This window comes from Muntiacus reevesi, chromosome 2 (genome assembly GCF_963930625.1).
Source record: "Muntiacus reevesi chromosome 2, mMunRee1.1, whole genome shotgun sequence".
Taxonomy (NCBI): Eukaryota; Metazoa; Chordata; class Mammalia; order Artiodactyla; family Cervidae; genus Muntiacus; species Muntiacus reevesi.
In genome coordinates, this window is record NC_089250.1 from 208,337,770 (window position 1) to 208,355,258 (window position 17,489).

The 17,489-nt window shown below is 46.3% G+C and overlaps 1 protein-coding gene across 2 annotated transcripts in view; it reads right to left on the bottom strand.

Annotated features, from left to right (window-relative positions):
• Positions 1-17,489, bottom strand: part of AUTS2 (activator of transcription and developmental regulator AUTS2) — a 1,188,182-nt gene that overhangs the window by 346,864 nt on the left and 823,829 nt on the right. For both annotated transcript variants that reach the window (XM_065924779.1, XM_065924780.1), the window contains exon 5: positions 9,548-9,577. In XM_065924779.1, the coding sequence (XP_065780851.1) occupies positions 9,548-9,577 (30 nt within the window). The remainder of the gene's footprint in view (positions 1-9,547; positions 9,578-17,489) is intronic.

The window sequence follows — 17,489 nt, forward strand, 5'->3', positions numbered from 1 at the left end:
TTATCCATGAGGAACAAATTACACTCCCAAAGTAAATACAAATTTTCTACACGAAATGGGTACAAAAAAATAAAAAAGGGAAGGGGGCGATCCGTCCCCTTGGCCAGCACACTGCTGAGTGACACAGATGATAAAGGACAGGACAAATCATTGGCTGACAGAGTGCCGCGCTGTAATCAGCTCTGCTGGCACGCACTCCAGCCGATAAACACTATATTCTCCCCTTAGTGGCAAATACATAATCTTTAGCACAGACACGGCTGCTTTGGATACTGACCACTGGGTCGCAGGAACACCCCGAGCAGCATTTGCCATCCGACAAGGAAAGTGCTGTTTGGGCTGGATGGACCCCGAGATCCCCTGCAGGGGCACGGGAGTCAGTGTCTGCAGGGTTCTTGAAGGGGCAGACGATGCTGAGTGAAGCTGTCCTGGGGGGTGCGGCGCAGGGGCTGTGGTGATACCGCGGCCTGTTCCCCTGTGCGCTGGCCACAGGAAGAAAGCAGTCTGGAGAGGCCACAGGAGACGTGAGAGGCTTGGGACAGGAAGGTCCAGTAATTCCCCATCTGCCTGGGTGACCGGGACAAGACCTTTTCCCCTTCCGTGACTCAAATAATCAACAGGGCAACTTCCAGTTATAGAACTAATACTTACAGATCATCCACTAAATGCCAGACACTACTAGACGTGGGGTACTTGCTAGGAGTTGATGATTTAAGAAGGTATTAAGTGTTTACACACAGACACTAGAAGAAGACTGAGCACCTTGACCAAATGTGCTTAGTCTGCGGGGTGTGAGCCTCCACCTCATTACTCATGGTGAACCCTGGGCTGACATGGCCACTCACCTGTATGAGCGAAAACATATACCTGAAGCCCTTGCCTTCTTACCTCGGACAACTGCTTCCCAGGTTAAAAAAATTAAGTCACATTTCAGAAGAGCTTGTACATCTAAGTTGTCAGTGGACCCAAGTTGTGTTTCCTCTGTGTCACTGAGCAATTGTCAAGTCTGAACATGACAAATCCAGTTTTTAGAAGCTGGAAGGTTTGTGGGTGGATGGGTAGGTACAACCCAGGTCTCCTGGAGGGTGCAGCACAGAGGAGAAGGAGGCAAAGATTCTCAAATACCTATGGGCATTTCCCAACTCATCTTCGTATACAGGGGGAAAGAGCCCAGAGCCTGGAATCTTAAGACAGCTCATATCTCGGCTCTATCACTTATCAGCTCTTAAGATTCATCTTCTTTATTTGTAAAATGACATAAGCTTGAGAAGATAGTCCTTGAAAGGACTGATCATTGACTTTGGCTCACTGAAGGTGATAAACAGTGTAGCAGCTAAGGATACACACAGATCCCTACAACAAAATGACACATGTAGAAGTATTTTGAAAGACACAATGTTCTCTGTAGTGTGAAACACTGTTTCATCTTATTGTTGCTGCTGCTGCTGCCAAGTCACTTCAGTTGTGTCCGACTCTGTGCGACCCCATAAACGGCAGCCCACCAGGCTCCTCCGTCCCCGGTGTTCTCCAGGCAAGAATACTGGAGTGGGCTGCCATTCATCTTATTACTTAGCTATTATTACCGACCCTACTTTGGCCACCTGATGCAAAGAGCAGACTCACTGGAAAAGGCCCTGATGATGGGAATGAGTGAGGGTAGGAGAAGAAGAGGGTGGCAGAGGATAAAATGGTTGGATGGCATCATTGACTCAATGGACAAGAGTTTGTGCAAACTCCAGGAGATGGTCAAGGACAGGGAAACATGTCATGCTGCAGTCCATGGGATCACAAAGAGTTGGACACAACTGAGTGACTGAAAAAAATGATCCTAATCTCATTTGTTCACTTCCCCTAATAAATTAGTAATACCTACCTTTTTTTTTTTGGCCAAGAAATTAGGGAGTTAAAAAGTCATTAAGAGTTCCAAAGAAGAAAGATAAAGCCCAAGGTGAATGCTCTGGGTATCCAAGGGTTTCTGCTCAGTCCTTACTTCAAATGCTCCATTTCACTGTCTCAGAAAACATGCATATAACCAGCAATGAACCACGCCTGGAACCAAACAGCACTAGAGAAAGCTACTCTGCTTACTCTTCAAGTAACTGGGGCTATTAGTAGGTCTACAGCCAGCACTTCTCAACATGATCCTCCTAAGAACCAACAGGGGAAAGCTTCAGATGGAGGCCAACTTGACCTTCCCAGTTGTAATTTTGAAAAAAAAAAAAAAAGAGGAAAAAATAATATCCATGCACTTAATTTTGGGACTTCTGAAAGTATAAAGTTTGGCTAATTATGAAAGTATCCTAATACAGAGATTTTATTATCTTTATCACATCTAGATATGGCAAGGCTGCAAGGAGTGATTCCATTACCCATCATCACATATCACCATCTAGAAGTTGCCAAAGGGGGATTAACTAAGACACTCACCCCCACATACAAATACACATGTGCATGACCACAAAGAGATGCCTACTCTTTACTGAGGACATTCTCCAACCTAAATACAGACTAAGAGAGACTCTTCCGACAACCAAAGAACAACCCAGGACATACTCACTGATAGGCCACCAGATTAAGGATCACTAGTGCTAACACCTCTGCTTAGGACCTCCTGACTCTTAGGCGGCTCAGGACTCATGGTCCATTTCATGAGACCGAAAGCCATCATCTCCACCTAATTCCTCCTTGGCTTTGCAACTTTCCCTTCAGCTGAGCCATAAAATCCAAGCCAATGGTTCATTCTAAGGGAAAGCAGTTGATTTTTACTCTGGCAATGTAGAATCATGTATTCAACTCTGGACCTCTCCCGAAGAATTCCTTTAATAGGTAAAATGATTCTCATTGTTAACCATCAAGTCCTTAAAAGGTACTATGTCAACTAGCTCTTCACTAGCTCCCATGCGCTCCTAAATAATTAGGGTTATTGAGGAACAAGATTAAACTAACTGCTGCCTACTGACAAGTGCATGATGACAGAGCCAAGAAACTGTCAAGTCCATGTTGGTTCATCAGTAGGAACTTTCATAAAAAATAAGTAAGTTGGATGGGGAGGGAGACGGGAGGGAGGTTCAAAAGGGAGGGGATATAAGTATACCTATGGCTGATTCATGTTGAGGCTTGACAGAAAACAACAAAAATTCAAAAAAATTTTTTTTTAATTCAAAAAAAAAAAAAGTGAGTTGATATGAACGACTAAATGAAAGAACCAACGAACAGGTTGTTTAGACATCAAGCTCATACATAAGTTTCCTTTAGTTACTTGAAAGTGTCAACACGGATGTGTCTGGACTTATCCACACTATGTTTATTTCCTATTAGGAATTTGAGAGAGGTAAAAGAATGGAGAAAAATTTTACATAATCTTTCTTGTACCTTGGCAAAGAGAAAATACTTTCATGTACATTTCCCTCTGGGTCTGCTATGTTGCTGGGTCAAGGTAACTAGCTACATAGAAAAACATGATATTCAGAGCTACACCACTGAACTCAGCCTCCTATCACAGATGACAAAACTAAGGTTCAGCAACATTAGGTAATTTACTCAGGGCCACATACTTGGTTGGTTAGAAATTAGAAGTCAGGTCTTTCAAGTATCCTTCTCCGTTACCTGCCCATGAGAACAAGGGAATATCTAGAACCCATTCCTGTCACTATTCAGTCTAAGAAACAAGAGCTTAGTTGAAGATGACTGACCAATTTCCAATAATTTGAGTATTTGTTGATTTATATTTAATAAAGAATATGCACATATATAAACATGCATATATATTAACCGATATATAAATCCTCTGGGGTTTTTCAGGTGTATGAACTGATGGTCTACATACACATTCAGTGTGAGTGAAGCAAGTTTTGCTCTGGTACAAAAATGCAATGATATGATGCAGAGAAGAATTTAGTGAAACTCGGGATTTAAAACAAATTGCAGCAGAGATTAAATCCAAGGATGGTGTCAATAGGAATTCTGGAAGGACAGGAAGGAATGAAGCCAGATGGAATCATGGTGATGCTGGAAGAACAGCCTGGTGTCACTTTGACCCAGACTTAATCTTGGAGGTTGAATCGATGGCCATCACTCAACAAGAGCTGCAGAAATTTGCCAAATAAAGGAGGAAATTTATAAATGACTCAGAAATATCTTATGAAAAAATAAAATTATACAAGAAATATGGAAGGCTGGGGAAGAGAGCCCAGAAAATACACCTTGGGATTGACATGAGGTGCACTCAGGTAACAGCACCAGTTTTCTGAGTTTTCTGAAGTCGTTTCACTTATCCCCTTCATTGAGAGATGAGTATCCAGGAAAGGGAATGCAAATTTAGCAGAACAATGATCATGACTGAACACCGGGCATATAAAGACGAGAACCTGAGTCCCTACTTTTCTCCTGGGCCATGACTGTGTGCTTTGCTGCTATGAAACCAGAAGGGAGGAGAAAATTCCTTTCCTTTCCTGAAAAGTAGGACAGCATCTTTAAGTTGTCTCCGGATCAGAACACATCCTATTTCAAAACCAAGGAGGGAGGTTCTACAAGCAGCAATGGGGGATGCCTCCTGGGCTTCTGGAATGTTGCTGAGGGCGTGGAATTTTTACCAAGTGTGAAACGTGGTCCATCAAGGGATGGGGCTCTTCCATCATAAGCATAAGCCACACGTCCTATCTTTCATTTGACATCTCAGCAGTTTCTTGGCCCTTCCAGGAGCCAAGTCAGGCATGTGGTTTGTGTTGGGTTAGGAACGCAAGCCTCTGTCAGTTTTCTAGCTGCTTTTCTTAGAAACGGCCCCCTTTCCACACAAATGAATACAAAATGATCAAACACAACACATATAGCTTGAATTAAAAAGTTAGAATGCACCAAAAAGTGTGTTTATGTTAAAGGGAGGAGGAGCTGACATGGGAAATCCAGGCTTCTGCATTTGCTGCTAGCCAGTATCCCAGCCAGCAGTCCTGGGTACTGGTGAGCAAGTCCAGGGACCCAGCAACCTTCTTGAGGAGATCATTCCTGTCATTAAAAGCCCAGGGAGAGGAAACTGCAAGCAGAAGTCATGCTAAAAGCTTCATGAGGACAAGGAGAATGGTTCACACCTACAAAGACATTGTGTGCATGTGTATTGCGTGCACTAGGCACCACACATCTACAAACACAAGCACGTGGGGTGCGTGTACACACACAACACCCCTAATGCTTTCAGGTCTTTCTCCTGAGCTGGCAAAATGTTAAGAGCATTAACGAAGAAGAAAGTAAATGCTTCTTTTGGACACTTGTTATAAGGCAGTAGTTCTCAAAACCAGTTGTATAAAAAGTACCAAGAAGCTTTCTGAAAAATACGGATGCCATGGCCCCCATCCCGATGGACCTCATCAGACCCCCCCTGCTGCAATGGGCATTTGGAGACTGACAGTGTTTGGTTTGTGGGCGGGGCCACCCACTCCATCACCCTCTGCTCCCTCCAGAATGGCAAGCTTGCTCTCTGCTCAGACTGTGCCAAGAGGAAAGACTGATGATTGGGGTAAGGAATCTAATAATCATTGTTTCGGGACCCTTTCAAATTTCACAACACTTCCATTCAGCCTGTGTCAGGAAGAACTGACCGAGGGGAGTAAGGCTGGGCCTTGGGTTCCAGTGGAAAAAGAAACTCACACCTCTTATCCTCTGGCCTGTTCTCTGGCAGACCCTGAGTTTTCGGAAGAGAAGGACTGCCTTCCTCCTTTCCCAAGTGACTCTCCCTCACTCGACTCCAAGGAAAACTAATGAAAGTTGACATTTACAGAGCAGGGACCAGGCACAGAGCCAGTTTAACTGTTAACAAAGCTCGAGGTGGGGGCTGCTGCTATCCCCATTTGGCAGATGAGAGCATCGAGGCTTGCCCGTGGCTCTGGAGCTGTGAGGGACAGTCAGGAACAAGCCCAGGCCATCAGACTCAGCGGCCCAAGCGCATGCCCACTGAGCACTGCCCCTTCCAATCAGCTCGTTCATGTGGCCCACAGAACATACAGGAAGCGGGTGAATGGAAGGAGAATCACTTCTCATCTCCACTTAGATTTCACAACCAAACTGGGCGTGTTTCTCAGCACAACCGGCTGCTGCCAGTAGGAGAGAAAGAGAGGAAACAAGAGAAAATATAGGCCAAACATGGGGAGATATGCGTGTTGCCTCTTTGTTCTCCTTATACCAATTCATTTCAGGTGGGGGACTGGAATAATTGCTTAATTTGGGTGATTAAGGTGCCAAGTGCTGCTTCTTTGCTCTACACTAACTGCAAAGAACAATCCCAAATCTAAGATGCAGCGTTCCCAGCCTTCTCTGCTCTTCCACCCTGTTTCCACTCTTCACAGAAGTCCTCCAGGGCCGCTGACATTAACGTGAAATGTATTCTCACAGCTGGGGGGTGGGGAGTGGGGGCGCCAAGGGATGTGGTGCTCAGTGTCCCGTCAAGCCTTCTCCACGTGTGAGAATGTCTCCTGCATTTATGGAAAGCTCTGCTTTCTAGCCGTCTTCTCAGTCACTTCCACATTAATTAGTAAGGGTATCATTTTATAAATTACAGCTTCGTATCAGAGGAAAGCAGAGTTTATCTTAATTCAGTCAGCTGTGTGAAATACGGTACCCTAATTTTAGACCGCCGGCTCTGCGGATCCCTACGGAGTTAGAGAATGACAGGTCTTCCGGAGAGAAATCCCAGTGGGTCCTCTACAAGTCTCACTTTTGCCTCCGACAGCCTCCCTGGTGGGGCTGCTGAAAGGATCCCAGGACACTGAGTGGCATCTCTGCCGCCATTAGCAATTCAGATTCAAATGCGAGTCCTCCAAAGAGCATGGGAGGCAGCCCGGGTTAGCTCTGGGGCTCCGAGTGGGCCCGGCAAGAGGCTCTGGCAAGGCAGAAGCTGACCGGAGCCCAGGCCCTGGTGCAGAGCAGAAGCCTGGGAGGATGGTGTTAAAGTCAGAGATAAACACCAGACAATCTCAGTCCAAAAGGGGAAGCCTTGACAGTCCTAACTACAACGGGGCCAGGCAGCCACGACGGCAATTACAGTCTCGATGGCTCCTGCCTGGGTCCCCTGGAGGAGCGCCGGGTGACAGGGCTGGGTGAGCCAGGGGAGTGCCGCTGGGGAGGAGCCCCTGGGATGGAGGTGAGGACCTGCGGGGCCACTGTGGTCCACAGGGAACGTGGCTGGGGAGGTGAGGCAGGAATTCCCCCCTTTTCAAGGGACTGACCACTCCCAACGGCCCTCTGCGTCCACTGTCACCCCTCCCGTGGACTTGCCTATGAACATCTCCTCTTCTCCATCATTGTTCAGAAATCACACCAAACTCAAGAGCCATGGGCGCTGGCTACCTCCTCACCCATTCTCCTGGGCTGACACTTCGCTGCTGCCCACACTCTGAGATGGACACCCAAGCGGCAGAGACTCAGGGACACAGGTCCTGGCAAACCAGTAGCTGGGGCGCTCCCAGGATGCAGGAAACACCCGGGCCCCCAGATGCCTCTGGAAACTGCAGGCAGCACTGATAATTCTCAACATTAATAGTCAGTGATCTTGTAGACGAGGGATGCTACCCACCAGCAGAGAGTCTGAGGCACTGGCCTGAGTCATGGCCCAGGCGTCAGGGACTCGTGTAGCTCCAGGGGCATTCGGAAGCACAGTCAAGGTTGAGACTGTTCATCAAGACACCTTCATGGAACACAAAACTGGATGCCTTGTCACCTTCTGCCACTGCTGGAGACTGGGACACTTCCTGAACTCACTCTGCCCTGTGTGCTTGGCAGTGCCACCCCAAGGAAGCCTCGTCCCCTTGGAAAGGGCCACCCACTTGGAAAGTGAGATCTACTGTCACCTGGAAATGATCTCCTGTAGCAGCCGGAAGTGCCAGTCTGTCCCTGGGTCCCCGGGCCTGATGGAACGAGAGGACGACTGCCCAGGATGGCTCGGGGGCCAGTGGGCTTACTCGACCACCAAACGCCCACCGCTGCCCACATGCCTCAGGCACCCACTGCACACTGGCTGCCAGAGACAGTGCGGGGAACGACTTCCAAGGAGTCAGGACTCCCCGGGGGCTGGAGGAAGGAAGTGCCTACTTGTCAGCTGAACAAAAGACAAACCCACGGCCCCCTCTGCAGTGTGTACTTTCACTGTCATCCAACAGCCCATTACCGTGTCACAGCACGGCGCACCCTTCCATAGGTCACTTTGTTTAAAATGACATGGATAATGCACATGTCAGCAAGCTGACAGTCCTAGCCGTCCTTCAGAGATAAAAACCTCAAGGCGAGAGCCTGTTCTTATCTGGGGGACACGCACTGGTCTATCATCCAAGTCAGGCAGAACATGATTTCTCCAGAGAGCACTTTTTTCATTTCCTGATTTTAAGGAAATCAAATAAGCACCATTTGTCTTCATCTGAATATGCTTGACCTGCTCAAATGATGATGTCTCGCATTTTATAACGGGCTGCATATGCTGAATTCAAATTAACGACAGCACAGAACAAGGGCCTTTAGATCTCTCTTGGAGGCTGGCAGCAGAGAAGGAGGGGAAAATGCTGGGCTTCATGGAAAGATCCCACTAAATACTAACCACAGGATTCTGAGTAAAACCTGCCAGCACGTCGGAGGTGAGAGTCGGGGAGAAGAGCTCAGGAAAGCCAGCTGGGCAGGATAGACCCAAAACTTGGAATGGGGGGAGGATGGGTACATTCCATTTGGTGCCAATCAATATAGAAACCATGATATTCACGTTAACTCTTTTCGAAATGCATAGAGCGGCAATAACATTGGAAAGAAATTTGGTCAGAGGGTTGGGACAACTAGAAAGAAAAACCAAATAGACAGACAATCCCTTTGGCTCGGGCCGCTGAATGTACACTTTACCAGGTTGTGATCCGATCTTCTGGAAGCCCCCAAACCGAGCTCCTTGTCTTGGTCCGTGTGGAACCGGCTACACAGAGGCTGGTGGCCATCAGCCTCGGAACAGAGCGTGTACCTGCTGGAAGAAGCACCCTCCCACCTGGACCAGAAGAGGGCGGTGCCCACCTGACAGCCCTGGCCCACCTCTCCCCCCACCCCCATGAGGAACAGGAATAAACCATTAACATAAACCAAAACTCATAGCAATAAACCATTAACATTTCTATCAAGAAGGCCAATATGTACACATAAGCAGGAAGAAGCATATGGGTCAGTAAGAGAAATGCAGGAACGACATTACAAATGCATATTAGCAGGTTTAATGTTCCAATCAAGGATAAAACCAGAAAAATCAGATGGCTATTAAAATAAACAATTTCCTCTTTTAAAATCTTCTATAAAGTGAAAGACGTAGTGTCATATATACGCAACATTAAAGGGCTTATTTTCTAAAAGTGGGCCTCACAAATGGAAGATTTCTTTCTCATCATAGGAAATGTCACTGTGTGAATACGGCCCGTCTTTGCAGGAGACGTGCTCTCAGCATGAAGCTGGCACCCCACCCCCCGCAGTGTGTGAGGGAGACCCCAGTGTTCATGATGTTGTGTGCTCTGCCCACAGTGGGGGGATGAGAGGGGCTTACCTTCTCTTCCTGGTCACTGTCGCTGTCACACTGAAAAGGAAGACAAGAGAATGAGCATTAGTGGAAAAACTGAGTCATGTTTTTGCTATTGCTACAGGAAAAAAAATAAGTAAGACAAGTAAAGGAAGTAGGAAACATCACGTCTGGGCTGGAAAATTTCTTCAGTTCAAGTGCTGTGGAGAGAAATAAAGCAAAGTGCCGAGACGTCCTTCGCCTGGATTCGTCCGATGCCCGTGCTCCGTGGCTCATCTTGTGGTCAGTCGGTCACACCGGTGAGCACCCCTCACCGCACGGCAGAGGGGACGCCCACAGGGGAGCCAATCCGGCCCTGGGACTAAGGTAAACCAAGATCATTCAATGGGAGTCAAAGCAAAATCAATGTCTTAATGGAGACGTCTTTCCTTTAGCTAATGTGAATGAATCTCTCTCTCTCCTGTTGCTTTTCTAGAGGAAAAGAGGCGAACCTCTGGGCACTGCATTCTCTCACGTGGACTTTGAAGGAAGCAGAACACGAAAGGCAAGGCTCATCACTTGTGATCAGCCAGAGAAAAGAGGGAATATTCTCTATTAAAAACATGCCAAGGACAAGAGGTCAAGGTAACAAGTCAACGATATGGGCCAAAAATTTAAAAAGCTTTAGGTCAGGAAACTCACATGGTATCTAACAAATTCCAACCATTGAGCACAGTTTCAGAAGATCAGAGAATGACAGTTAACCCAAAGCTTTGGGTTCCTCATTAGAAGGAAACAAAAAAAAGAAAACATCTTTACTCCAAAACCAAGAATAAAGTTTTGTTATCCGATACTTGATTAGTAAGAAGAGGATGTGTTTTGTGAGAGTAAATACTCAGCATGTCAATACGTCTATTCATTCACTCAACGGACCTCGATAAGCACTGCTAGGCGGGTCAGATATTCAGTCAAGACAGGGGCTTGGTCCTAAAGCAGCTTTTGGTTTCACAGTAGAAGTAACCAGCGTGGCATGATCAGAGATAAACCTACTCTGTGAGGATGACACTTACGTGGAGCGGAGGAGATAGAGTGCTGTGAGCAAAGGACCAGGTCATGGGGAGACCAGGCTGGCAACCCTTATGCTGTCTAGACCAGCACGATGCATGGTTAAAGGGCAGAGCAGATGGCTTCCTTGGTGGCACAGACGGTAAAGAATCCAACCACCATGCGGGAGACCCAGGTTCGATCCCTGGGTTGGGGAAGATCTCCTGGAGGAGGTAATGGCAACCCACTCCAGTACTGCCACTGAGAGAATCCCAAGGACAGAGGAACTTGGCCAGCTACAGTCCATGCGATTGCAAAGAGTCGGACGCAACTGAGCAACTAACACACAGAGCAGATGGCACAGCAACGGTGAAGGTAGAACCGACAGGACTTGATGACACATGGATGTGGAAGCAAGAGGGACGGGTCTAGGATGACGCCAAGGATTTTTAGTGTGGCCGTCTGGACAAGGGAGGTGATGCAGCTATGACCAGAAACGGGAAATAAATTCGCTTATAGAGCAGCTGCTGCAGGCTACACACCCACAGCCATTTGCAGTCCCCCTTCTCCCACGTCTGTATCATCTCCTGACATTTCGAGACTGAAAAAGTCAGATATTCCCACTTCCCAACTTCCCTTGCAGCTAAGGGTAGACATAAGATCCAGTTTTGACTGGGACTTGAGGAAATGTCTGCTTAAGGTTCTGGAAAACCCTTTCCTCCTCACAAAAAGGAGAAAAGCAGAAGCATTGCTTCTTTCCCCTGAATATCACTGCATCCTCACGCAACGTCTAGATCTGGGGCAGACATTTTGCAAAAATGAGGCCAAAAGCTGAAGCACAAAAACAAGGGAAAAAAGATTCTGGCACAACTGAGACATGGGAACCAACCTCAGAGCAGCCAGGCTTTGGAGTTTTTTGTAAATTAACATTGTTTAAACCACCATTAGAGAGTTTTCAATTGGAAGTAACAAAACCTCCATCCAAATGCGGACATCTACTAAGACTCAGTTTGGGGACTAAACTGTCTGCACAATATGCATTTAGGAACTCACATGGCAACTTCATGTTCTGTAACATCTTCTGCTCTTCCACTGGCTCCTCAATGCCACAGGGTTATCAGAGGTTTGGTGACAATGCTTTAACCACTGCCTTATTTTCAGCTGAGCTCCCAACCTCAGATTGTGTAAACTTACTTTCTTCTGCCTGAGGAGTGACTGCTCTGTATAAGTCAAACCAGCTGAGAAAGAAAATGGGCGGGATGAAGACCTCGAAGGCCTCCAACACCAGAGGATGAGGGACAATAGTTCTCCCGATTGTGTGGTTTCTCCATTGCCCTCAGTGAAGCCTTCCTTAAGGTTCCGAAGCTCACGGCACATTTTCAAGAGTGACAGAGCATGATTCAGGAGGGGTGTGGAAGACAGAAGAGGGTTTTGCCAGGCAGGCTCATCTTCCCAGATGTTCACAGCCCGCCTTGTGAGGTAATCAGCGGCAGCTGAAGGCGGGGGCAGAGCATCTGCCCACAACCCCCACCCCCCCAAGGACTGGCATGCAGGGGCAGGAAGAATGGGGACGACGGTGGGGATAAGAACCACCGCTGTCCACACCCCCTCCCCCTACCCGAACAGCAGTGTGTCCCTGGGAATGGTTATTCCTATCAAAGTGTTAAGCTTCCTGCTTTCCAACAGTCCAGTTCTAATTTCAAGGTCCACTTAATTCTGCATCAAGTAATTACTGATATACCCAGAAGCACCTTGTCTCCAGAGTTAAGCATATGGTGAAGAACTGAGACCTACTGGTATCCATTATGGAAGCAGCACGGATGCCAAGCCGATTAAAAATGCTCAGGCTCCCCACACAACATGCCGGGTGAGTGACAGCCCCTCGACAAGGCCAGTCGCAGAGTCTGCCAAAACAGTCTGTGCTGCGCTGGGGCCCACATGGTGCGCTGAGAAAACAGTTCCATTTCTGGTATTAAATTCCCATACTGACCCGAGGACTTTGCCGTGAGCTCAGCAGGAGCGCACCATCCAATTTACAGCTCCGCTCTCTGGAGCCTGGAGTGCCAGCCCCTGGCAGAGACGAATGATGGTCAACCCCTCCAGCTCATAAATTATGCAAAGGCAATAAATGCACTCAGCAAACAGCGCCGAACGTTTGCCTAGCCTGGCTCCTAACACACTCTGTAAAAAGCCAGAAGCTCGACACATACAAGAGGTCTATTCCACTCATAAAGGGGGTTTGTTGACAACCCCAGACGGAAAGCGAGCCACAGTCCTAAGGAGTCTTTCTGCTTCACTGGCAGCGGTTTATGGGCCTGCTTTATGAAAAAGGGAGGCTGTTTTATGGAGTCGGTGTGGGCAGAATTCATGGTCTCAAATTCACATTTAATACACTGTAAGGCTTTCACACCCCAGGTTCAATACAGTGCGGATCTCTGGCCAAATGATTCTTGGTCCTGAAAGGTTAAAAGAAGAAGTGTCTGCTCCCCACTCCCTAGATACCCACTCCAATTTATGAGAGTTCACACGGAGCCACCTCCCGAGTCAGGTTTATGTTCTGCATGGGGCTGGGAAATGGAAAAGGCATGTCAGATACAGAAATGTGGTCCCGGCTGATTTGGCCATTTTAAGCATTTTGACACCAAGGTCCTGTATTGGTTTATTAGCAAACAGGTTGCATGCTAACCACCAGCTCGAGGTGACAGAGCACTCGCCATGACTGGATTTCAAAGCCCTTTGTGAACAGCTGAACATCCTTCCCTCCATTTTAAAAGCCAGACAGAGAAGAATTCTTGGCCACTCAGCCTTCAGACAAAGACATGACCCCGACCTACCACAGACAAGAGAGGGCAACAGGAGGCATGAAATCCAAGCCACATGCCTTGAATGCAGGATTAGCAGGAGACCAGTTCCTAACCTGGGTACCTATGCTCATTCCAATCCATCACACCCAACTTCCTCTTCACCTCTTCTTCCCCAAATCAGACCAAACCTTTGGAGGCACCTTCTTCTTTTCCAGACAGGTCTTACCTCTTAAACCCGGAAAATAACCAACCAATCCCCACCCCAATATTTTCTCTTTTTGAAAATTAACACATATGTATTAAAATACATGTTCAAAAATCACCCACCAGGGACTTTCCTGGTGGTCCAGTAGCTAAGACTCCTTACTCCCAACGCAGGAGACCCAGATTTGATCCCTGGTCAGGGAACTAAATCCCATTTGTCACAACTAAGAGTTCACATGTGTCAACTAAGACCCAGTGCAGTCAAATAATTAAATAAGTATTAAAAAAAAAAAAAAAAACAATCAGTCTACCATCTACAGACAAACACCATTAACACATCTGTACAATGTGACTCAGCTGGTAAAGAATCTGCCTGCAATGCAGGAGACCTGGGTTCAATCCCTGGGTTGGGAAGATCCCCTGGAGAAGGGAAAGGGTACCCATTCCAGTATTCTTGCCTGGAGAATTCTATGGACTGTATAGTCCAAGGGGTTGCAAAGAGTCGGACACGACTGAGCAACTTTCACTTCACGTCACATAATTCATTCCAGCCTTTCCTTCATTCTCTGTATCCTTCACCCACAGGTTTTAAGAAATGAAAATAAAGGTTACTATTTGGTAACCTGCTTTGTTTTCACCAAATATATACAATATTTTAGTTTAATGAATAAAATTTGCCAGTAACCAATGGGCTGTAGCCTGCCAGGCTCCTTGGTCCATGGAATTCTCCTGGAAAGAATCCTGGAGTGGTTTGTCATTCTCTTCTCCAGGGGATCTTCCCAACCCAGGGATCGAACCCAGGTCTCCTGCATTGCAGGCAGATTCTTCATTGTCTAAGCCACCAGGAAAGCCCTCAGTCATGAGGAAGTCCACTTTTCTACTTTTTCATTTTTGTCTTCACCCAATATATCCAATATTTTAGTGCAATCAGTAAAATTTGCTAGTAACATATTTTTTTAAAAGGCTGCACCATAACCCACTGTATGGATTATAAATAATCTAGTAAAAAAAATTCCCTAGTGCTGGAAATTTGGAATGTTTCCACTGAACATGCTAGAATTTCTCCCTTGTACACATTCACCAATGTTGCTCTTTCCTCATATCTGCTCAGGGCCCTTCCTTTTCTACATATTCATTCATGTCATTGTCTCCCTAGAGTTGCATGTGCGGGTCTATCATTTCTCTATGATTTCCAGGGGAATCCTTAAAGAATCCCTCAGCTCCAGCTAACATGTGTATGCTGAGACTAAAAAACTCTCCATGCCTACCATTTGCCAGCTGTGTGACTTTGGGAAAGTTATTTAAACTCTCTGCATCTCAGTTTACTTTTCTGTAAAGTGTGGGTAATAATAGCATTTCCTTCCTAGGAAGGTGAGAATAAAATAAATTGATACATGTAAACAACTTAGAGTACAAAGTATAGAACATTAATATTAACTATTACTGACTTGTTTCGTTTGCTCCACCCCCTTCCTGAAGCCCTAGAAACATTTCAGCTCAAGTATCCATCAAAATCCAGACTCACCATCTTCTGCTCAGCCCACATCTGCCCCCTCCCAGGCTGTTCTTGGTGATGACATCACCATGCAATCACTCAACTGCCCGAGTGAAGAGTCTTGTCATCATCCTTGACTCCAATCTTGAGCAGATCTATCTTCCTCTCTTACCCTGCATTATCGATTCTGTTTTCTAAGTCCTCTCCATCTTCATGGCCATGGCCGCCGCCTTCCTTCAGGCTTTTATTTTATCATTACAAGAGGCTAATGACTACTTTCCAAGGCCTAAGGTCTCTTTTGTTTCTGATCCAAGTCTTTACTGAACAGAGTGGATTTCCTAAATTCCAATTTGCTCATGACACTTCCCATGGCCTAGAGGGCAATGAAAACTCTACACAGCTTCCCGGCTCTCCCACTGCCCTCCGCTTCTTCAGCCCAGTGCTTCTCGGGCTTTCTGTGTAGAAGGACCATTTGTTTTTGTTTTAATTTTCAATACGTTGTAGACCAATACTTTGTAAGATACAATAAAAAATAATTGCTAGAAAAATGGAAAAGGAACGCAAAGACATATAAAAATATGTTACTATTAGATTTAAGGGATATAAAATTATTCTACGGAATTGCTGTAAAAGTTCCCAAATGCTTACTCTCAACCGCTATACTGATCTCACAGCAGGCAGTTACAGACCGCTCACAAGGTGGATTCGGTCTGCATCCACGCTTGCAGTGGTATAATCCTAACACACCCCTTGCCCCAGTCACACCCGGTACACTGGCTCACACTCTCAGGTCCTCCCATCTTCACACTTAACAATGTCCTCTGCCTGGAATTCTGTTCTTCCAAGTGTTCCCCTAAAAACTTATAATTCACCTTTAAAAATGCAATTTCCTCTGAGTCTTCCAACACTCTTCTTAGAATTGAGAATTCTTAGAATTTCAGTACTCTTTTTAGAATTAATTGCTTCTGCCTCCATCTCTTATAAAACTGTGTTTTCACTGTTGGCCACAACAGTCTTCCCATCAGAGCACGGGCCCTGTGTAGGTAAGGGCAGAGCCTCGTTCATCTTCCTCCAGGCCTTGAGACACAAGCAGACGCTCAATCATAGTGATAAATCCATCTCACTCATCTTTAGAATTCCTGATTTCATGCAATGTAAGCAAACGCCGATTTAAAAGACAAGTAACTCCAAAGAAAGAAAGGCACAGGAAACACTGACTAACTTAACTGCTTAATACAAAGGAATGTATGCTTGAACACATCGGGTAGGGTGAAAATCATTAGCAGAACCAACAGAGGAGGCTGGTGACTCAGCGGTAAAGAACCCACCTACAATGCAGGAGATGCAGGTTTGATCCCTAGGTCAGGAAAATCCCCTGGAGAAGGAAATGGCAACCCACTCCAGTATTCTTGCCTGGAGAATCCCATGGAGAGAGGAGCCTGGAAGGCTACAGTCCAAAGGGTCACAAAGAGTCAGACATGACCGAGCACACACACATACAAGAGAGGTGGGGCCCAGAAGAAAAATGTTATTGTTTAGTGGCTAAGTTGTGTCAGACTCTTTCACGACCCCATGGACTACAGCCTGCCAGGTTCCTCTGTTCATGGGATCTCCCAGGCAAGAATACTGGAGTGGGTGGCCATTTCCTTCACCAGGGGATCTTCCCCAACTTGGGGACTGAACCACACTCTCCTGCACTGGCAGGCTGATTCTTTACCACTGAGCCCCCAGGGAAGCTCACAGAAGAGAATATCTTCCATTAAAAGGCCTGGATAAGACATGATTATGAATTTATTCTATCAGTACATCCTCAAAAGCAAACATTTCTCATTGCCATTTGGGACTCTCAGTATCTGTGTTTAAGACTCAAACAGAAATAAGCCAAGGTCTGCATCATCTCTGCCTCATTCGGGATGAAGGAATAAGATGGAATTCCAGGGACCTGGTGATGGAATGCATTTTTAAGCAGAAAGTGGCAATCATTGAATATACCACACACAATGACATTGAGGAGGGCACTGCTCTCCATTCTGCTCAATGGACCTTGCTGGAACAGTTATTTCGTGTCTCAAATCCATTTATCATTGCCATCAAAGATGTCAGGGCTGAACACCATCGGCGAACAAAGTTATTTTATACTTCTTTCTGCCTAAAGGAAATGAGAGGAAAATGAGGGACAACCCCACCTTGTAAATGACAGCACCTATCATCAAGTACGATTTCACTGTGCCCGTGACAAAACAAATAGATTCCCCTTTGGGGCAGGCGGTTTATCTAAGACGGTGAGGACATCCCTCACCTAAAATCAATTTCAGAAGAAGCCACCTGCAGAAAATATGACACTTATTTTCTTATTTGAAGAAGTGAGATAGCAGCTTGGTGACTACAAGCATGTCTGCCACCATCTTCCCATCTGCGCAGTTCCACATACATGAAAAAGACA